Here is a 22,898-nt window from a genome sequence, read left to right on the forward strand (position 1 = left end):
ATTGGTATGTGTTCCTTCGTCTTACCCTTCCTGAAATCCACAATCTGCTCTTTCATCTTGCTGATGTTGAGTGCCAGGTTGTTGCTGCGACACTACACCACTAGTTGGCATATTTTGCTCCTGTACACCCTCTTGTCTCCATCTGAGACTTTACCAACAACAGTTGTATCATCAGCAAATTTATAGACGGTATTTGAGCTATAATTTATATATAAAATATTAAATTAAATAAATAGGCAAAAAGAGAGAGTAAGAAGAGAGGGTTTATTGGTTAATTGTCCATTCAGAAATCTGATGACAGAAGAGAAGAAGCTGTTCCCAAAATGCTGAGTGTGTGTTTTCACACTGCTGTACCTCCTCCTTGATGGTAACAATAGGTAGAGGGCATGTCCTGGGTGATGGGCGTCCTTAATGATGGTTGCCACCCTTTTGAGCATTGCCTTTTGGAGGTGTCCTCAAATCTGGGGAGGCTAGTGGCCCTGATGGAGCTGGCTGAGTTTGCAACTTTCTGTAGCTTTTTTCAACCCTGTGCAGTGGCCCCTCCATTCCAATCCAGGCAACATCTTGGCCAATCTCCTCTACACTCCAATGTAAACACATCTTTCCCAAAGTGTGGTGACCAGAAGTGCACACAACAGTGCAAGTATGTCCTTGGTGTTGTTTTGTGAAATAGTAACATAACCTCTTAAATCTTAGGTCTAAAGCCCAACCTATGAAGGCAAGCATGCCATATGCCTTCATCCCAGCTTTCTGGCTTGTATTGCCATTCTTAGGGTTTCCTGGTTAATTTGTGCTGGAGGAACTCAGCAGGTCATGCACTCTCTTGGATGGTGTAAAATGGGTGATGTGCTGCCCCTGAGTATCATCTGTTTGGCTGCCACAAATTTTGCTTTCAAACAAAACGTGTGGCTCTTTGTGACGATGTTTTGTTTCCCGACCTGCTGTAATCAGTGACAGACCCCACAAACCTTTGATACTTGGAGGAACCTCATCACACCTCAGTGAAGCTGATTATACAATGTTACTGCAAGCACTGGGATTAATAACTGACAGGCTACATCCTCAGAGCCAGAACTGGTGCCTTTGTGAATTTTATTTCCTCTTGTTTTTGATTCAGAACCAGAATCAGATTTATTGTCCTTGATAAAGTCATTAATGTCCTGTTTTATGGCAGTAGTACAGTGTAAGAAATAAAAATATTACTATAAAAGCGAATAGTGACGTCATGTTCATGTATTCATAAACCACTCAGAAATCAGATGTTAGAGGGGAAGATCCTGAGAAGGGAAGGTCCTGTACCTAAAACAATGAGTGTGCATCTTCAGGATCATGTGCCTCATTTCTGATGGTAGTTCTGTGAAGGTGGCATGTCCTGGATGGTGAGGGTCCTTCATGATGGATGCCACATTTCTGAGGCGCTGGCTTTTGAAGATGTCCTCGATGGAGGGGAGCCTTGTGTTTATAATGCAATTGGTTGAGTCTACAACCCTCTTCAGCCTCTTTCAACCCTGTGCATCCATATCAGGTAGTGATGCAACCAGTCAGAATGCTCTCCATGGTACATCTGTGGAAAGTTGCTAGTCTTTAGAGAAGCACCAAATCTCCTCAAACTCCTGAAGAACTATAGCCACTGGTGATCTTCATGATCGCATCAATATTTTGGGCCCACGATCCTCTGAGATGTTTATCTTGGAAATTAATACCAACATCCAGAGAGGAAGTTGGTGTTCAATTTCAAAACCTATTTTTTTTCTTGGGGGAGGGTCTGTGCCAGTTATGTTTACAATTTTGAAGAACAATCCTTTCAGTGAAGTTCAAGAATTGCCTGACAGCTCAATCATTCATCCTCCAGTCTTCCTCATCACTTTTCAGCAAGGACACTGGCCCACCCACTGGCGTCTTTTTTTCCGAGTGAACAAACTTTGCAAAGTTGAGTATGTCTCATTGGTAGCATATGATGAGCTTGCTGCCCTGGGATTTAACATTTCAGAAAACAGTCAATGTGCCTGATTGGCCAGCTCCTAGCTTGTGTTGACAATGGGAAGAGATCAAACTCAAATTTGAACTGAGCATGCGGACATTTACTGTGTTATTTTTCACATGCAGATATATGTCAGTGTGCTCTTATGCTTACAGAAACTTCTGAATCCTCCCCACATTACAAGATAAATACAAGCTGTTACAGATGCCTAACACTACGGTATGAATTTTAATGCTTTCATCAATTATAAACTACTGTTTGCTTGTTCGTTAGTGGAGTGTTTCTGTTTCCCTGACACCTTTTTCCCCCTGAAGCTTTAATTAGTTTATCGTGAGCTCTCTAGGCCATATACCCTTCACCTCTACAAGTGTACAAATGAAATGTGATTTGTTGAAAAGCCAATTCTAATTGGAAAACGCTGGTGTTGAATTACTAACATTTTTGTTGATATAGTGCAGGAACATGGCAACAGGTTAACACTTTAAACACCAGGCCCTACTTGTAAAAATGGGTCATGTGTGTGTCAGGAGGTAGCATTACAATTTTACTCCTCGTTGGGATGAACTGCTTTTAAACAGTTTTAGTTTTAATTTTAGGAGCCTCAGAAATCTAAGTACAAATCTTCTTCTTGGTGAATGAAGAAATCTCAGGATAAACTTTTAAACAATTTTAGTTTTAATCTGAGGAGCCACAGAAAGCTAAGTGCAAATGTCTTCTGTGAATGAAGAAATCTCGGACTGGCTCTAATAATCAATACAGGCTGTTCTCATCTCAGGTCTGCAGTAAATCATTGGTAATTTAATGACTTATAAAGGCATTATCTAGTCAGGCAGTATCATTGGAGAGGAATAAACAGTCAATGTCTTGGGCTGAGATGCTTAATCAGGACTCATTTTTAGCCAAAACACCAACTGTTTATTCCTTTCCGTAGATGCAATCTGACCTGCTGAGATCCTCCAGCAATGTCTGTGTGATGCTCTGGATTTGCAGCATCTGCAGAATCTCCTATGTCTATGGCAGTATCTAGTGTTAGCATTATCCTCGAACTCCATATGCTAAGATTCAAGGTGGCTTAATTGCACATCCTGTACACAAGTGCAATGAGAACAAAAAAATTGTTACTCCAGCTCCGATGCAGCACGAGAAAACACAAAAGATAAACAACACAATAATAATAGTAATAAATAACACACACAATAAATGTAAATACATAAGATAGCTTATGTACATGGATTGACTGTATGTCCATAAAGTGATGCTAGGCTGCACTAAAGGTGGGAGATAATAAAATAGTGGTGAGTTAGTGGGTGGAGATGTTGATCAGTCTTACTGCTTGGGGAAAGTAATTGTTTTTGAGTCTAGTGTTCCTGGCATGGATGTTACTTCACATCTTCCTTGATGGGAGTGAGACAAGCATGAGCAGGGTGTGTGGGATCCTTCATGATAGAACTGGCCCCTTTCCTGCACCTTTCTGTATTTATGTCCTTGATGGCAGGTAGAGTAATTTCAGTGATGCACTGGACAGTTTTGACTACCCATTGCAGAGTCTTCCTATCTGCCACAGTACAGTTTCAGTACCAAGCAATGATGCAGCTTGTTAGGATGCTCCTTACTGTGCAACTGTAGAATGATGTGAGTGTGGATGTGCAAAATCCAGCTCTCTTCAGCATCCTCAGAAAGTAGAGGCATTGGTGAGCTTTCCTAACTGTGTAGGGTGTGTTCTGGGACCATGAGAGGTTGTGCGAGATATGCACTTCCAGGAATCTGAAACTGCTTGCACTTTCCACTGCCTTGCCACCAATGTAAAGGGGAGTGTGAGTGGTGCGATTTCTCCTGAAGTTGATAACCATTTCCTTTGTCTTGTTGACATTAAGGAATAGGTTGCTTGACTGGCACCGGGCCTCCAGCTCTTCCACCTCATTGTTGTTGGTGATGAGCCCCACCACTGTTGTGTCATCAGCGAAATTGAAAATGTGATTACTCTGGTGTTTGGCCATGCAGTCGTGTGTGAGCAGAGTGTATACAGCAATGTGTCCAGCACACAGCCCGGGGGCGGGGGGCACCCGTGTAGAGGATGATGCGGAGAGAGGATTGGTTGTGCATCCTGACTGTCTGAGATCTATTGGTTAGGAAGTCCCACACCCAGTTGAACGGTGGTGTATTTAGATCGAGGAGTAGGAGCTTGTTCACCAGCATCTGTGGACAATAGTGTTGATAGCCAAGCTGAAATCCAGAAACAGCATTTTGATGTAAGTGTCCTTGTTTCTAGCTGTGTCAGGGCAGGGTGAATGATAGATGCTATGGCATCTGTTATAGACCGGTTAAGCATATTGCTGAGTGGTAAACAGGTAAGTCTCTGCATTCACGGATTTCAAGATACCTCTGATAATATCCTCTAAGAATTATTGTACACAGCATGAGATAACTAAAACACAATACCATTTTGTGTTCAGAATTCTTAAAAATCTGAGCAGTAAAGTAGCCCATGAGGCAAAACATTCTGATGATACTTCACTCAGGGGAAGGAACTTGTAGCCACATTGTGGCCAAGTTGTGTGTTTTGGATGCAAACATTTTCACTCCAGTTTTTATCTACAAACAAGGTGGTTGAAGCATTGGCCTGGAGCAAGAATCTGAGGTGGTGGTCTTGGCACAGATCAGCAGCCTTGCTGGGCCTTGCTCAATGGTAGCTCATAAAAAGGAAAGTTAATTACAGAAATTCTCACAGTGCTGCAATTGTTGAACAGAGGGAGGTGCAGATTGCGGCGTAGAAACTAATTTCCACAGCATGGAATTAATGTGTTGGTGATATCTTTGCTGAACTTTGATAGAGGAGGAATGGACAAGCAGATTACATAGATGGCAGCAGTGCGTTGTTGAAGGAATGGAAATGATGGAATGATGTGGATTTGTCCTCAGTCAGTGACAGCAGGAAGATGTTATAAAGTACCTTTCATGGCCTCAAGTTACCTCAAGAGGTATAATATTGACAAACTATTAATGAAACACTTGAAGACAGTAAGCTCACGCTGATGATAATGCCTCAGTAACTAAGTTATATGATGTTGATTAAAGCATACTGTAAATGTAGATCAGGGCACTGGAGATAACAACTGTGCTCTGCCTTGAAATGTATTCCTTCCACTTGATAAGATCTCATCCAAAAGAACACCTTTAACAATACTGATCTTTGAATAGATTTTGTTCTTCATTCTATCAGGTAGGACACAAGCTATTTTCATGGCTCAAGACAAAACTGTTACTAATCATGCTCAGTTTGCATCCCTCACTAATAAATTCAAGAGACAACCCATCTAAAAATAGCCTTGGGTACAAGTCATCCCATCTACTGCTAGATCAAGAAACTAGCTGCTGAAGGAACTCATTGGGCTGGGCAGCATCTATGGAGTTGTAAAGATGCTCAATGTTTTGGGCTGAGCCGTGCATCAGGATTATCACCCTATGCCTGTACAGATACTGCTTGACCTACTGAGTTACTCCAGCAGTTCGTTATCTTTTTCCAGATAGCAGCAACCTGCAGTCTGTGGGGTCTCCAACCCAGAAGTCATTGATTTGGGTCCCTGTCAGTTCGGAGATCTCCTTGCTCTTCGACTGAGGGTACTGCATTTCTGGAGTACTGATGAGGGGTCTTTTCCCAAAGTGTTGGCCGTTCACTCTCCTCCATAGGTACTACTTGACCTGCTGAACTCCTTCAGCATTTTGTGTGTATAGCTCAAGGCACTGGGCCCCAGCTTCTCCAGTGGACTTGCAGACGTTTGCAGAATCGGGCCAGGCTTGTTAGATACTCTGCAGTTCCTCTTGATTGACAGAGTAAGAGTCTTTTGCCAGGTATTGTATTGTGGTTGGTGTTCCTCCTTGCTTTCCTTTAGTGTTGCTGCTCAGTGAAGATCACTCCCCGCATTGTGACTCAAGAAGTTCAAGTTCATGTCATTCTCTCATACATGTGTACCACCAAATGAAACAAAATCCCTCCACAACAAGGTGTATAACACAATACATACAACTCACACTCAGCCCCTAAAGTAATATTACCACAAGTAAGTTAACAAATAATAAAATATATTTCAGAAGATTGACATTCAGCATAAGATACATTTACAACACAAGTTAAAATGTAAACAGTATAACACTTCCGGTGTTTCCTACATAATGAGTCTTGGGTTGTCCCAGAGAGTTCAGTTATCTCACGGCCCAGGGGAAGAAGCTGCTTCCCATTCTGACAGTCCTTGACCTAATGCTACTGTACCTCCTGCCTGTTGGTGGGATAGGGGGGTGGTGGTGTGGGATGGTCAAAGAGTTTGTGAGATGGATGGAAGGGACCCATCAAAATGCTAAGGGTCTTGCGTACACAATGCTCCTGATATTTATGGGTGGAAGAGAAACTCCAATGCTTCACTCAGCAGACATCGCAATCCTTTGTAGGGTTTTGTGGTCAGGTGCCTTTTAATTCCCGTACCCAGACAGTGATACAGCTGTTCAGGACTCTCTCAATGGTGCTGCTGTAAAGATTGGTTAGAATGCAGTGGGGGGTGAGGGCGGGGGGAGGAAAATCCTTGCTTGCCTCGATCTCCACAGGAAGTGGAGATGTTGCTGTGCTTTCTTGACTAAAGAGGTAGTGCTGAAGGACTAAGTGAGATTGCCCAATAGGCACACTTGGTGCTTCTAACTCTCTAAGAAACAGTGAGAATGTCCACTATGGTGAGAAGCAGGCAGAGTTGCTGTGGGTTCAGCGAGTCACCACGCTGCAGAGCCATTTTTCAGAATTCAGAAGGTGATCGTGAGCATCGTGTCTCTGACATCTTCTGGCCTTGTGTCCTTCTCTTCTGAAAACTGTGTGGCGATGTGATGAATTTATGACTGATATTTCTCCTCACCATGCAAAAAATCATTAACAAGGGTGGTAACTCTGGTAGGTTAATGTGGGATGGAATCAAGGGCAACCATATGTTTAATCTGATGGGTTTTTCAGAGTTAATCCTCTAGGACCTGGTAATTTCACCTTTATTCTTGGTTCTCAGATGGGTGGGACCTGTTGGGCAGGTGGCAGGTGGAAGGGGTCAGTGCACTTTATCAGTATCGCAGAGTACCATTCTTGAGCCCAACACATTACTGCCATCATGAAGAAGGCAGGCCAGCAGTTAAACTTCATTAGGAGTTTAAGGAGTTTCGGTATGTCACCCAAGCCTCTTGCAAATTTCTACAGGTGTACTGTGGAGGTCATTCTGGCTGGCTGTGTCACCACCTGGTACGGAGGCACAGAGCTCTAACGTAGCAGGCGGCAGAGAGTTGTAAACTCAGCCGGCTCCATCACGGCACAAGCCTCCTCACCATCGAGGGCATCTTCAAAAGCAGTGCCTCAAGAAGGCAGCATCTGTCATTAAAAACCCTCCCCATTTGGGCACATACCCTCGTCTCACTGCAACCATCAGGGAGGAGGTACGGGGCCTAAAGACCCACACCCATTGTTTCAGGAATGGCTTCTTCCCTCCGCCATCAGATTTCTGAATGGTCCACAAACCAACGAACACAACTCCATTATTCCTCTTCCAAATTACTTACTTGTTATTGTAACTTATCATCATCTTTATGTCTTGCACAGTACTACTAGCACAAAAAACAAACCATGTAATATATCTGTGATTATAAACCTGATTCTTAATGTCTGAATGTTATAGAAGCAGCATCCTTGCCTATTAGAGAATTTAACACACATGCAGATGATAGACCATAAGACCATAAGAAACAAAATTAGCCTAGTCAGCCTATTGAGTCTGGTCCGCCATTCCATCATGGCTGATCCTGGAATCCACTCAACCCCATACACCTGCCTTCTCGCCATATCCTTTAATGCCCTGACTGATCAGGAAACTATCAACTTCCGCCTTAAATATACCACCGGACTTGGCTCTACCACAGCCTGTGGCAGAGCACTCCACAGATTTACTACTCTCTGGCTAAAAAAAATGCTCCTTATCTCTGTCTAAAAGGTCACCCCTCAATTTTGAAGCTGTGTCCTCTAGTTCTGGATACCCCCATCACAGGAAACATCCTCTCCACATCTACCCTAACTAGTCCTTTCAACATTCAGTCGATTTCAATGAGATTTCCCCACACTTTTCTAAATTCCAGTGAGTACAGGCCCAAAGCTGCCAAACTCTTCTCATATTTCAGTCTATTGTAAACCAAGTTCACCTGTATGTACACAGGTATACTTCATTGTATATAGTTCACGATTATTTACACTATTGTTTTGTTTGCTTTTTGATTCTGTACAGTGAGAGCTCAGAGAAACCGACATCAAATTACCTGTATGTGTCCACATATTTGACGATAATAAAGGGTTCTGATTCTGATATGTTAACCCCTTCATTCCCGGGACTAACCTCGTGAACCTCCTCTGGCCTCTGTGACAAAATACCAAGTTATCAGAAGATTGAGGCCGATAAGAAAGACAATGGGGGAACATTCAGAAAATGTTAATGGGAGACAAGAGAGATTATGAAAGGAGACACAGTTCCGAGTATTGTTAGAGACCAGTTGCTTTGAACCTGAACTGTTTGAAGTTTGATGGACAGGCGATACCCCAGCAGGGGGATAAAAGGAACAGGTTCGCTAAGGCAACAGACACACCACGACACCACGAGATAACGAGACTCTGGAAAAGCAGTGTGCCCCCACAAGTTGGTGGGGGTTTTGGAGGTCTGGTCACGGGACCAACCATAGACGCACAGGGTGAGAAGATACGATCGGCGGGAACCTGGTGTGTGTGTCCACCCTTGCCTGGGTGCCGGGTTCACCACAGAAGAACGATCATATCCGGAACGGAGTGGTCACAGTCGGTGACCTCAGAAGACATTACAAAGGGCTCGCCCGAAAGCTAACTGCGAGGAACATCAAGGTCTGTTTGAACCGAGAATTTGCATATTCATTCTCTCTCTCCACAACGGCACAACAGCGATTACTGCGAACTGAACTAAATTGAACTGAACTCTGAGTCACTTGAGACTGATCATTTTACCCCTAGACTGCGATAGAGCTTGATTGATCCTATTATCCTAGTTCTGTGTACATGTGTGTTTTATCATTACTAACCTGTTGCATTTATATCCTTACGTTTAGAGTACTGTTTTACTTATTCCTTTAATAAAACTTTCTCAGTTCCAGTAATCCAGACTCCAACTAAGTGGTCCATTTCTGCTGGTTTGGCAACCCAGTTACGGGGTACGTAACACCTCTCTTCAATGACAACATATCCTTTCTGAGATATGGGGCCCAAAGCTGTTAACAACACTCCAAGTGTGGCCTGACTAGTGTTTTATAAACCCTCAGCATTACCTCCTTGCTTTTATATTCTTTTCCCCTTGAAATAAATGCCAACATTGGATTTTCCTTCTTTATCACAGACTCAACCTGTAAATTAACTTTCTGGGAGTCTTGTATGAGGACCCCTAAGTCTGTCTGCGCCTCTGAAGTTTGAATTTCCTCCCCTATTTAGATAAAAGTCTGCAGTATTGTTCCTTTTACTGAAATACATTATCATACATTTCCAAACACTGTTTTCCATCTGCCACTTTTTTGCCCATTCTTCCATTTTGTCTAAGTCCTGCTGCAATTTCATTGATTCCTCACCACAACCTACTCCTCCACCTATCTTTGTATCATCTGCAAACTTTACCATAAAGCCAACAATTCCATTATCTAAATTATTGACAAACAATGTGAAAAGCAGTGGTCCCAATACTGACCCCTGAAGAACACCACTAGTCACTGGCAGCCAACCAGAAAAGGCCCCTTTATTCCCACTCGCTGCTTTGTGCCTGTCAGCCGTTCCGCTATCCATGCCAGTATACTTCCTGTAACACCATAACATTTTATTTTGTTAAGCAGCCTCAGTGTGGCACCTTGCCAAATGCCTTCTGAAAATCCAAGTAAGTGACATCCACTGCCTCTCCTTTCTCCAACCTGCTTGTTACTGCCTCAAAGAACTCTAGCAGATTTGTCAGCAAAGATTTCCCTTGACAGAAACCATGCTGACTTTGACTTATTTTTGAAGTCTCCAAGTACTTTGAAACTTCATTCTTAATAACAGACTCAAACACTTCCCAACCATTCAGCTGAGGCTAACTGGCCTACAATTTCCTTTCTTTTGCCTTCCTCCCTTCTTAAAGAGTGGAGTGATATTTGCAATGTTCCAGTCCTCCGGGACCATGCCAGACTCAAGTGGTCCTTGCAAGATCATGACCAATGCATCTGTTAGCTCTTCAGCAACCTCTCTCAGGACTCTGGGATGTAGTCCATCTAGTCCAGGTGACTTATCCACCTTAAGACCTTCGAGTTTGCCTAGCACTTTATCCTTTGTAATAGCAATGGCCCTCATTCCTGCTCCCCGACACTCATGGACCTCTGGCACAATGCTAGTGTCTTCCACAGTGAAGATCGAATTAAGGTACCCATTAAGTTCATCTCCCATTACTATCTCACCAGCATCATTTTCCAGTGGTCCAATATCAACTCCCACATCCCTTTTACTCTTTATATAACTGAAAAAAACTTTGGTATCTTGCTTTATATTATTGGTTAGTTAGCCCTCATAATTCATCTTTTCCCTTCTTAAAACTTTTTATTTGTTTTTTGTTGGAATTTTAAAAGCTTTCCGATCATCCAACTTCGCACTTAATTTTGCTATCTTATATGCAATTTCCTTGGTTTTTATGCAGCCCTTAACTTCCCAGATCAGCCCTGCCATTTGAGAATTTCTGTGGGACATATCTATCCTGCGCCTTGTGAACTTCTCCCAGAATCTTCAGCCATCTCCGCTCTGCTGTCATCCCTGCTAGTATCCTCCTCCAATCCACCTGGGCAAGCTCCTCTCTCATGCCTCTGTAATTCTTTTTATTCCACTGTGATATTGATACATGTGACTATTGCTTCTCGTAAGCACAAAATAATCTGCAGATGCTGGAGTCAAAGCAACACTCACAACACGCTGGAGGAACTCAGCAGGTCAGGCAGCATCTGTGGAAAAGATCGGTCGACATATCGGGCCAGAACCCTTCATCAAGACGGTTCTGGCCCAATACATCGACCAATCTTTTCCACGGATGCTGTCCGACCTGCTGAATTCCTCCAGCATGTTGTGAGTGTTGCTTTGACTATTGCTCATGTTGTCCAAGTCTTGCTGCAAATAGGCACACTTTGGCATTTTTGCTGATGATCTGTGAGTAGCAAGGAACATCATCCATTTGTCGCCGTACAACAAGACATTAGGATAGAGATAGGTCACTGAAGAAGCTGCAAGGATGCTTGGACCTTTGAGCTCCAGATGCAGTGTCAGCCTGGTACCACCAGTTGGTAACCAGCACCGGCAGTAACGTTGCTGGTGTCAGACCAACGCGAGCTAAACCACGCCACACCATGGCCAGCGTACATGTCCCATGGCTGCTGCCTTTCCAAGAGCTTCATCAAGAATCATTTGAGGTGAAGCGGACAGTTTGCAAAAACAAAAACCTGCAGAAGCAGGACCAGCCCAGAGGAAGGCCAATCCCATGCAAGGCCTTGTGTGCCAATGCTGCTATCCGCTTCTCTAATTATTGTTTGCATCAGACTGACACAGACCTCCTTCCTGAAACTAGATCATCAGCCTTCCTTGTACTTACAGAACAAGAGATATTGCACTCTGTCTGATTGGAAACGCGGCTCTCTTTGCTTTGGTTTGGTTTATTGTTGTCACAGGTACCAAAACGTTGCAAAAAGCTTGTGCTGCATATTGTTTCTGCAAATCAAATCACTACACAGTGCATTGAGCTGGAATAGGGTAAGACAATAACCGTGCAGAATAAAGTATAAAAGCTGCTGAAGAAGAGCAGTGCAGGTGAACAATAAAGTACAAGACGATAATCTAGTAGATTGTGAGCCCAAGAGTTCATTTTATCCAACAAGAGGTTCGTTCCCGAGTCTGATAACAGTAGGATAGGAGTTATCCTTGAGCCTGGTGGTACCTGTACATGCTTTCAGACATTTGTGTCTTTTGCCTGATTGGTGGGAGAGGAAGAGAGAGTGCCCAGAGTGGGTGGGGTCTTTGATTGTGGTGGTTGCTTTAATAAGACAGAAAAAAGTGTCGACAGTCCATTGAGTGAAGGCTGGTTATTTGCGTTACTTGTGTAAATTCACCTGCTTGTTGTTAACTGAACCAATAAAAATATTTGCTAGTCAATACAGATTTTCTCTGTGCCTTACTGATCGTTATTGTTTTGGGATGATACCTACAACAAGGAGGATGTCCCTTTAGAACAGAGATGAGGAGGAATTCCTTTAGCCAGAGTGTGGTGAATCTTTGAAGTTCATTACGACAGTCAGCTGCGAAGGCCAAGCCACTGGGTATATAAGTGGAGGCTGATAGATTCTTGAATAGTAAGGGTGCCAAAGGTCACTGGGAGAAATTGGGAGAATCATGTTGAGAGCGAGAATAAACCCACTGTGATCAAATGATGGAGTGGACTTGATGGACTAAATGGACTAATTCTGATCCTATGTCTTAAATCAAGTTTCGGTCAATGCTTTAGTATCATTTACTGAATCCTAAAATTGATCGCATGTGAAGCACCCTTAAGATAAACGTTAGAGCCCAGCTCTGTGACCAAATTCCGACTAGGTAGCTTACAACATTTCATTCATATAGTACAAGCTGCCGTTAACACTTCAGCATGTTGTAGTGACAAGTGGTCAAGGTCGAGGAGGGCTGCTTTGTGAACTGGCCTTGGCCACATTTGCTCCTGGGAGATATGGTCACACTATCCTCTTAACGTCAGACCTACTGCATCCTAAATTTATATCTGTTTGTGCAGTTCTGTGAAATAAGTTTCCCAACTGAGGGAAGTTATTGGACTCCTTCTGGGAAGCAGTGAGGTGTTGCCTTTGATGTCAGAAGCTCAGGTTGTCAATTTGCCTCGGGTCAGTGTTCCTGTTTATCCTGGGCAATTACACTAGAGGCTTCATACTGGCTACGAGCAAGACGGCAGGTGAGCAAGTGATTTAACATGACAGCTGCGGAATAAGTCTCCTGCTGGAGGCAGTAATGTGAGAAAGGATGGGGAGAAATGAAGGCAGAAGGTGTCACTTTCTTGTTCGTCTGATTGCTACATTGAAGACATGAATGACTAATTCACCTTAAATTAGCAGATAAATCGGGTTGTGTAAAGAATCAGAATTGGATTTACTATCGCTGACTTACGTCATGAAATTTGCTGCTTTGTGGTAGCAGTATAGTGCATGACTTAAAATAAATTCCTGTCAGATACAATAAGTAAGTGAATAAATAAACATATAAATGAATGAATGAATGAATGACTGGATAGATAGCAAGGCAATTTTCAAGGATCATTTCGATATCTGATGGCATAGGGGAAGGGACTGTTCCGAAAACACTGAGTGGGGCTCGTCAGGCTCCTGTACCTCATTCCTCAAGATATTGATGAGAAGAGAGAAAATAAAGCATGGAGCCCAAACCAAATGTGCTGTACACATTACGTTACCCACCTTCAAGAAACAGAGAGGTAGCGTTTATGGATCATTCAGAAATCTGATGGTGGTGGGGGAGAGGCGGTTTCTAAAACATTGAGTGAGTGAGGGTCTTCAGTCTCCTGTCCTCTTCCCTGGTGGTCGTAACAAGAATATGAGGATTCTGGATTCTGAGGATCCCTCACGAGTGACTCCCAGTGCTTGAGGCTCTGCCTTTTGAAGATATCCCGATGGTGGGGAGGCTAGAGCTGGTGATGGAGCTGTTTGAATCTACAACCTCTGCAAACTCCTGGGGGCTGCATTTCATAAGCTACCTGCATATGACTCACAAAACCCATTGTACGAAGAGCTTTGAATGACATCCCAAGAAGCCTCAAACGTACAAATTCAGCTGAAACGACAGACAGCCCCATTTTAAAGAGTTCCTTGAAGCAGATGCAAGGCAAAGACATAATTAGATTTCAGAAAGTTATCTTAGACCTTACAGCCTACAATGCTTAAGGTGTGACAGGCTGCCTGTTTGGAAAGCATGAAATCAAGAAGTCAAGCATCAGAAGAAAATGAAGAGAAATTTACTGTTGGTAACTTCCGGAGGTTTTTAAGAAACACAGAAAGTTTGAAAAAAAGATGGGAACCTAAAAAATATATAACTGATGTTTATTACATACAATAACTTCTGAAAATGCTCAGCAGGTCAAGCAGCATTAGTGAAAAGCGTAACAGAGGTACCGTTTTCAGTCAAACATCAGCTCTGTTGCTCTGACCTGACATGTGTTTCTTCATTTGCTGTTACTATTTCACAGTTACAACATTACAAAGTTTGCTTCTCTTGAAAGTCAGTGCAATGAAATCTGCCTTCACCTGACAATCCCCAAACCAAGCGGAGACAGGAACTGGACAGGGGGTGTGATCCCTGGGGCGTCACCTTTCCAAGGCATTGGGAAGCACGGATAATGCATTCAAGTGGGACCAGCTCAGGGGGAAGAGAAGTGACTTTATCAGCACTGCCTCCCTGCTGGAAGACTACCCCCACCCCAAACAACTCAGAAAACCCGATGGACCTCCTGCTCCAAGACAGACCATCTGCTTAGGTTAGAGATCAGCCTCCTGAGTAGATTGCCATCTCATCCTGAGATAGGGCATGGAACCTGGGTTTTAGATAGAATCGGCCTGGTTTGACAACCTTCTTTGCAGAGCCCCACTACACAACAGAAAGTTAATCTTGTTGTACAAGCCAAATTATGGGACGGGATTTTCTTAAATTTGTGCTGCATCTGAAATATCATCCGCTCCCACACTCCCCTCCAGTATCAGCTACTGCCAGAGATGGACATCCACTGAGATGGCCAATGTGTTCACACTTATTGTGTGCAGTTTTGGGCTCCTTATTTTAAAAAGGATATACTCATTGGAGAGAGTTCAGAGAAGATTCACAAGAATTATTCCAGGAATGAAAGGGTTACCGTATGAGGAATGTTTGGCAGCTCTTGGGCTATATTCTCTGGAGTTCAAGAGAATAAGGGGGGATCTCATAGAAACATTCCAAGTGTTAAAAAGCCTGAACAGATTAGAAATGGCAAAGTTATTTCCCATGGTAGGGGAGTCTAGGACAAGAGTACACAACTTCAAGATTGAAGGACGTCCATTTAGAACAGAGATGCGGAGAAATTACTTTAGTCAGAGGGTGGTAAATCTGTGGAATTTTTTGCCATGAGCAGCAGTAGGTGGCCAAGTCATTAGGTGTATTTAAGGCAGAGATAGATAGGTTCTTGATTAGCCAGGGCATCAGTGGGTATGGGGAGAGGGCAGGGGAGTGGGGATGACTGGATGAATTGGATCAGCCCATGATTGAATGGTGGAGCAGACTCGATGGGTTGAATGGCCTACTTCTGCTCCTAAATCTTATAGTCTTATGGTCTTATTTAATAACTCACTACATCTTCCAACAATATCACACAAGTTCTTGACACCATAGAAAGTATCTTAGCTGAATGCATCATGGGTTGGTATGACAACTGCTCTGCATGTAACAGCAAGAAACTGCAGAGCGTTATAGCAGACATCCCACCTCTCCCGGAACTTCCTGGAGTCTCCCGCATATTAATAGTGGCTCCCTGATGCCCGCAAATTATATATAATATCACGGAAATCATTTTTTTTTAGAACAAGCGAGAGAAAAGCAAGGGAGAGCGCGAGAGCGACCACAAGAGAGAGCGCGAGAGAGAGCAAGAGAGAAAGCAAGCGAGAGAGCGAGAGAGAGCGAGTGAACAAGAAAGCGAGAGAGAGCGAAAGCAAGCGAGAGAGGGAGAGAGAGCGAGCGAGCGAGAGAGAAAGCAAGAGCGCTTGAGAGCGTGCCATTGCAGAATGTTCCAAAAAAATATAAAACGTACGTCACTAAAGTGTACCCCTGCCTAATAGGGGTCAAAATAATGACAGTGTTGCTCGCTGCACTGTTTGCAACAATGACTTTTCTATTGCCCATGGTGGGTTAAGACTGTAAAAGACATGTTGAGGTGAGTTTAACAGGTGTCATTCATTCATTAGCATAGCTAACGTTATTTAAACTAAATTTAGCTGGCCAGCTGCTAAGGAGCTACTCTATTGCAGACATCCCACCTCTCCCGGAAGTCTCCAGCAAATTGATGGTGCTACCTCCCTGAAATGAGTTTTTGCAGGGCGGGATGTCTGTTATAGACACAGCTCAGTACCAGCTACCACTCTATGGTCTCTGTCTACATTTCTCACCGCCTCAGTAAAGCAGCCGACATAGTCAAAGATCCCACCCACCCTGGACATTCTCTTTTCATCCCTCTCCCCATTGAGATACAAAAGCCAAAAGTGTGTACCGCCAAGCTCAGAAACAGTTTCTACCCCACTGGTTTAAGACTACTGAATGATTCCTTAGTTTCAATGAGATGTTCTCTTGACCTCACAATCTACCTCATTGTGACCTTGCACCTTATTATTTGTCTGTACTGCACTTTCTCTGTAACTGTTACACTTCATTCTGCTTTGTTATTGTTTTATCTTGTTCTGTCTCAATGCAGTGTGTAATGAATTGATCTGAATGAACAGTATGCAAGGCAAACCTTTCACTGTTTCATGGTGCATGTAACAATATAAATGAACTTCAATTCCAATCACAAATTTGATGAAGTATTTGACCATGTACGGGACTCAGATCCAAGCACTCACATACAGTAATGACAGGAATTCCACTTCATCCTTACAAGCCAACTCAAGGCATTTGTAGGGCATTCTACGGGTCATCAACTCAAAAGTTAACCCAGGTATACACCATTACATGTGGAAGGTTTAATTTCAACAGTAGTTTTGTTTGATATACAGTACGTCTGTTTTACACAATATTCAGGGAAATAACTGCATTATTGCTACGTTTGGTGGACAATGGGAGAGGGAAGTTCATCAGGAGGAAGGGTTTGAGTGAAAGAGTGGGGAGGAGGCAAGGTAAAAGAAGGGAATGGAGAAAGGAATGGGAAAATCAGCCGTTACAAACAAAACACTGGTATAAATCACATCATTTCACCACTATTTCTCCCACATTGACACAACACACAAAGTCAATTGTTGAGGCTTACTTACTATTGACATAAGTGTTAGAATGTAGTGCTGTAAATTCCTCCCGTGATGATAGACCATTTTGCTGTCAGCAGTGACCATGACCTCCACAAATCTTGGATAAGACAAAAAGCGCTTTTGCCGTATATGATGCTGTGTTTTGTTGCCCACTTCAGGTTCCATGGTTGGTAAACGTGTCGGTTTAATTACCTTTTGTAAACTAGTGAGGTGTTCTCTGATACTGCTAGCATTGTGCATCCTTAAGTGTTTTTTCCTCGTTTTATGATTCTGATCTGCAAGATGGACAAAAACAGGCAAAGTTAAGCAATCGGATACTGCTTGGCATTCATATCATGGTCTTTCTGACATGGAGGGCTGTGATTTTTGCCACAACTGCTCCATATCAGGTTTCTGCCCTCAAGACCCCACAAAGAATCTGATTATTCACGTGTTTTTTTGAACTATCTTTAAAATACATTCTTTTTTTCATTCAGTCTCCTGTTTGCTGATCAGTTATCTCCTAGCTATCAATCAGCTGATTGGTTGTCATTTCGGAAACTCGATTGTGATGTTTGCACGTAGTTCACCACAAAACCATTCAGTGAAGAGATTTACTCTCCACATCATAGTTGGGTTTCAGAAGTGGTGACTAATCAACTGTTTGATAAGTATATAAAGGAGAAGAAGGAGAAGAAGAAGGAGGAGGAGAAGAAGAAGAAGAAGAAGAAGAAGAAGAAGAAGAAGAAGAAGAAGAAGGAGGAGGAGGAGGAGGAGGAGGAGGAGGAGGAGGAGGAGGAGGAGGAGGAGGAGGAGGAGGAGGAGGAGGAGGAGGAGGAGGAGGAGGAGGAGAAGAAGAAGAAGAAGACACACCACCATCAACAGCGCACTGACGATGTCTCCTCGTCTGGTGACGAAACGTTTGTAAGTAAATTGTCAAGATCGGAGAACCATTATAGGTCATGATATGAAAACATAATTTTTAATTCCATGAACTAATTCATTCTGGATATAATCAGTATTCAGGGCAAGAAAAGAGTTCCCAACAGTTTTTAAATGTCTTTGATTTCAAAACTATTCAAATAAATTTAAATAACCTCATAAAATTAAATTGAACTGAAAGCTGACGAAAGCATCAGCATGAAAATATACAACAGGACTTCAGAATCAATGTCAGAATCAGGTGTAGTATCACTCTCATATGTCGTGAGATGTGTTGTTTTATGGTAGCATTGCAGTGCAAGACAAATTTACAATAAGTTACAAAATCAAAGTGCAGAAGATAAATAATGACGTACAGTTCATGGGGACATGCACTGTTCAGATATCTGTTGGTGGAGGGAAGGAAGTTGTTCCAAAAATGTTGAGCTTTGGTCTTCAGGCTCCCTTACCGGCCCTCCTGACTGTCTTCATGAGAAGAAGACATATTCCGTATGATGGATGCTGCCTTCTCGAAGCTGCTCCTTTTGCAGCCAACCCTGGCATGAATACAGATGTCAGTGGCTCAGGTCAAATCGATGGGTGACAGACAGCTAGTTTCTCCATTGACTGGAGTCAGGCAGGGTTGTCCACACTCCCATCTTGTTAGTGCGCTCCGTAGAATCCACTGGGAAGGACAAATGCCTAAGAGGGCTTTGGTTGTCAGGCAGTGGAGGCACCTAGGTCACAACTATGTCATGGTCTCTGCTCAGATTCACAGTCATTTTGCAGACTGATCCTGGCAGCTTCAGTAACACTAAAGGTGAGTCTTGGATCATATATCTTATTAATATATTGATCTCATTAAAATCCACCTCTTCCCTTTCGTGTCCTCCATGGTTTTAAGTTTTGTGCATTTCAACACTGCTCTGTAAGTAAGGTTTGAGGGGCAAGGCCTAAAATCCCACACTTGCCGATTGCAGTTTAATCATTTAGGACACTAACCCATGGAGGACAGTCAGCTGCATAGAATTTCACAGCTACTGTGCTTGTGCAAACCTGAGGTCTAATACTTAGCAATGACACAGAGGGAGACCTCTGAGATCCTCCCTGAGTGCACTGATTCATGAAAGATGTCCCCTAGTACAATAAGGTGGTCTCCTGACCGCATAATCGAATTGCTATGATTTTGCATTTCACAGTTTACCTGAATTGCACTTTCTCTGTAGATGTTTCACTTCATTCTGCATTGGTATTGTTTTAGCTTGTTCTACCTCAATTCACTAGGTAATGATCTGTATGCTTTGCACGTTATCTTGGTACAAATGACAAAAATAAACCTATTCCAATCCCAATACTAGTAAAAGGTACCTGGCTGAGGAGCTGATGCACCAAGGCACAGAATGCTGCAGCCCCAGATGTGTAGAGAGTGGATATGTATGTGATTGTTACACTGATGTGCTGAAGGGTAATGAGATTCTACATTTCTATGTGGTTTGACTCAATGTTATCAGAGTCTTCTTCACTATTTGATCTAAATCCTGGAATTCAGTGTCCCATACAGGCCACAGCCATCCAAAGCAGGAGCTCACCTCGGCTTTCTCCGAGGTAATTTGGGATAATCATCAAATATTGACTTTGCCAGGAATGACCATGTTCAAGGGCAGAATTGAACAAAAACTATTTTGAACTTCATGATAGGCAGGAGCTACAGTACTTTTGTACCTTGCCTGGAAGATCATTCTGTGAATGTGAGCTGTACAGGAAGCAGTAGCAGGCCATTTAACCAACCAGACCATCACAGCCAAGTTTAATCCTTCCTTATTGTCCATCCAAGGGAAGGTGATGTTTGATATTTTGAAATAATGCAGAATGCTCGTGATTTTTCCCTTCTCTAATCCTAGGGCATTGGGACTAAGGATAATGTCTTTAACTTTCTGCAACTATGAATGATTAATACAGCATTGGGAAGGAACAAGTCTTCAAGATTCAGATTCAGTTACTTTGAAACGTACAGTGAAATGTGTCATTTGTGTCAATAACCAACAAAGCCAAGGGCACCCCACATGTGTCACCACACATTCTGGCACAACATAGCAGGTTCACGACGTTTGGCAGAACAATGCAGAACACAACAAAACTGAACAAAGCAAGCTACAAAGCAACAACAGTAAAGAAAGCCTCATTTCTCCCTCCCTCACACCCATCCATATACACAGACCTCTAATCCCAGGACAGGCTGTCTTCTTCAGCCTCCAGTGGACTAATGGATTCACAGACACTGGGTCCCAACTTCCCCAACGGACTCGCAGAGATCCACAGACTTGAGGCTCCCCCACTGAGCCTTAACTTCTGGAACTTCTTGACTATGGTTCTGCCTGCTATATTATAATTTCAAGCAAACTCATTTCCAAACTCCTAGATTTAGGACTCAGAAACTCCGTTTGCAACTGAATCCTTGACTTCCTGACCAACAGACCACAATCCTAAGGATAGGCAACAACACCACCGCCATGATTATCCTCAACACTGGTGCCCCACAAGATTGTGTCCTTAGGTTCCTACTCTGCTCCTTCCACACTCACAACTCTGCAGTTAGACTCTGCTCTAACTCCATCCACACATATGTAGATTACTCCACTGCAGTGAGCACGATCTCAAGCAGTGGTGAGTTGGAGTACAGGAAAGAGTTAGAAAGTCTAGGGTTGGTGTCATGACAACAACCTTGACGTCATCAAAACAAAAGAGCTGGTCATCCACCTCATGAAGCAGGGTGGAGCACGTGCCCCTCTCTGCATCAATGGTGAGAGGTGGCAATGGCTGAGAGCTTCAGTGTAAATATCACCAATAGCTTGTCCTGCTCTGACTATGCACGTATTATGCCAAAAAAGCACACTAGTGCCTCAGTTGATCCTTACCAAATTTTACAGATGGACCATAGAAAGCATCCAATTTGAGCTTGGTGTGGTAACTGCACTGTCCAAGACTACAAGCATTTGCAGAATTGCGAACACTGTCTAGCACATCATAAAAGCCATCCTCCCCTCCATGTTCTCTATCTACACTTCCCAAAGCTTCAGTAAAACAGCCAACATAATGAAAAACCCCACTCTGGTTATTACCTCCCCACCCCACCCCTTAAAACAGGTATACAGCCCCAAGCGCAGTTTCTATCCTGCTGTGAGAATACTCCTGAACGGACCACTAAACACTAAGGGTGGACCTTTGTTCTCTCATTCTACCTCATCCTGGCCTTTAGACCGCATTTGTCTCCTTGAACTTCACTTTCTCTGTATCTATGTTATGCAGTTTGTTATTGCTTTTTTCGTTACCTTGATGAAATTATGTCTGGAATGATCTGTATGGATGGCATAAAAATCAAAGGTTTTGCCCATATATCAGTACATTTGCCAATACTATACTGGTTACTAAAACTGTTTAGTTGATATCGTACTGTTAAAGGGCCAAATTTAATAAGTTATCAGACTGATATTTGTCATACTGTCTCTTAAAACTATTTAGAACATGCTAGTGGTAAGTAGTGGTATAGTAGTGCTAAGTAGGGTCCCAGTGCAAGGTATGATATACTGTTTAGACAATTTAAATTCCAGCCCAGATTGGAAGTGAGAGCTGATTTTGCTTGCTCTCCACAATCTTCACTCCTCTCTCCAGGGCGCTGGAACCTTTTGCAGTACGTTTGTTTGGTTGATTTAAATGCCGGCCCAGGTAGTCTGAAAGGACAGTGTTGGTCGGGACTGGAGCCAATTTTGCTCATTCTCCACGAAGGTCATCTCCATGGGGCTGAGGCTATGAAGACTGCCCTGGCTGTGCTGCATGGCCGCTAATGTGATGAACTGATAAGCGAGGCTTTGAGCCTTTGATCTGAGTGTTCAGAGTGTTGTTGCTCACTTCAATTGTTCGCATGATTTATATATTCCCTCTCTCTTGCGCATCTCTTGGTCTTTTATTTTAATTTTAATATTTTTTCTTTAACTGGGTTTTTTCAGGAATCTTGCTGTGGCTACCTGTGAGCAAGCAAATGTCAAGGTTGTCTAAATTATACATTCCATGGTAATAAATGTACTTGAATCTTGAATTAACTTAGCTCCAGTATTCATTGGGGCAAGATTCTAGGCCCAGTGATCCATTTGACAAATGACTTGCCTTCCTTTAAAAGATCAGAAATGCGGTGCTCACTTTAACATAAATTCAGGCACAGTATATATTTAGGTGGTTCTAAGGAGAAATTAAAGATGCATGACTGTATGAAGAGAGCAAAATCCTCAAAACTTTTGCAGGGGCTTAGAACTCAAACCACAAACATCCAATCCTGAGACTGATTGGAATAGACCAAGAACTCTCAGAAAAAAATTTAGAGTAAGATGCCTGCTTCAGCTTGGAGACAAAAACAGCCAGCAGTTCAATGCCTAATATGGACAATGAGATGTACAAAGAGATGAACACCACACTGGCACTGGTCACTTACTAAATGGGACAGCTAAGAAGCCAATTTGCACTGATACTGTAGAAGTCTACCAGTTTCATAACGAATCTAATGTGGAGAATAACTTCTCCTTCCTTCGAAGTACCATTTCCCCATTTGGAAGGTACTCATTCGGACCTTAACTGAGCCCTCAGCACCCATGTGGAAGTTCTTATTTTTGCTTTTCATCAATCCTATCCTTTTATAATAGATATGCTTTTGGCATATTTTTGGATTCTTGATTATGTTGGCAGCCGATCTATCCTCGTGGACTCTGTTTTCCTCTCTTATTTTAGTTTTCAATTCCCTTCCAATTCTGTAGTCCTTGCCCATCAACACAGATATACAGCTGTGTGGCTCAGTGTTTGCCTTACAAATGGTTTGAACTAAGTGCAAGGGTCA

General features: G+C 42.9%; 1 protein-coding gene across 2 annotated transcripts in view; it reads right to left on the minus strand.

Annotated features, from left to right (window-relative positions):
• LOC140202786 (A disintegrin and metalloproteinase with thrombospondin motifs 20-like) overlaps positions 1 to 22,898 on the minus strand; it is a 618,104-nt gene that overhangs the window by 431,455 nt on the left and 163,751 nt on the right. For both annotated transcript variants that reach the window (XM_072268124.1, XM_072268123.1), the window contains exon 4: positions 17,123 to 17,391. In XM_072268124.1, the coding sequence (XP_072124225.1) occupies positions 17,123 to 17,391 (269 nt within the window). The remainder of the gene's footprint in view (positions 1 to 17,122; positions 17,392 to 22,898) is intronic.

This window comes from Mobula birostris, chromosome 9, assembly GCF_030028105.1.
Source record: "Mobula birostris isolate sMobBir1 chromosome 9, sMobBir1.hap1, whole genome shotgun sequence".
NCBI lineage: Eukaryota > Metazoa > Chordata > Chondrichthyes > Myliobatiformes > Myliobatidae > Mobula > Mobula birostris.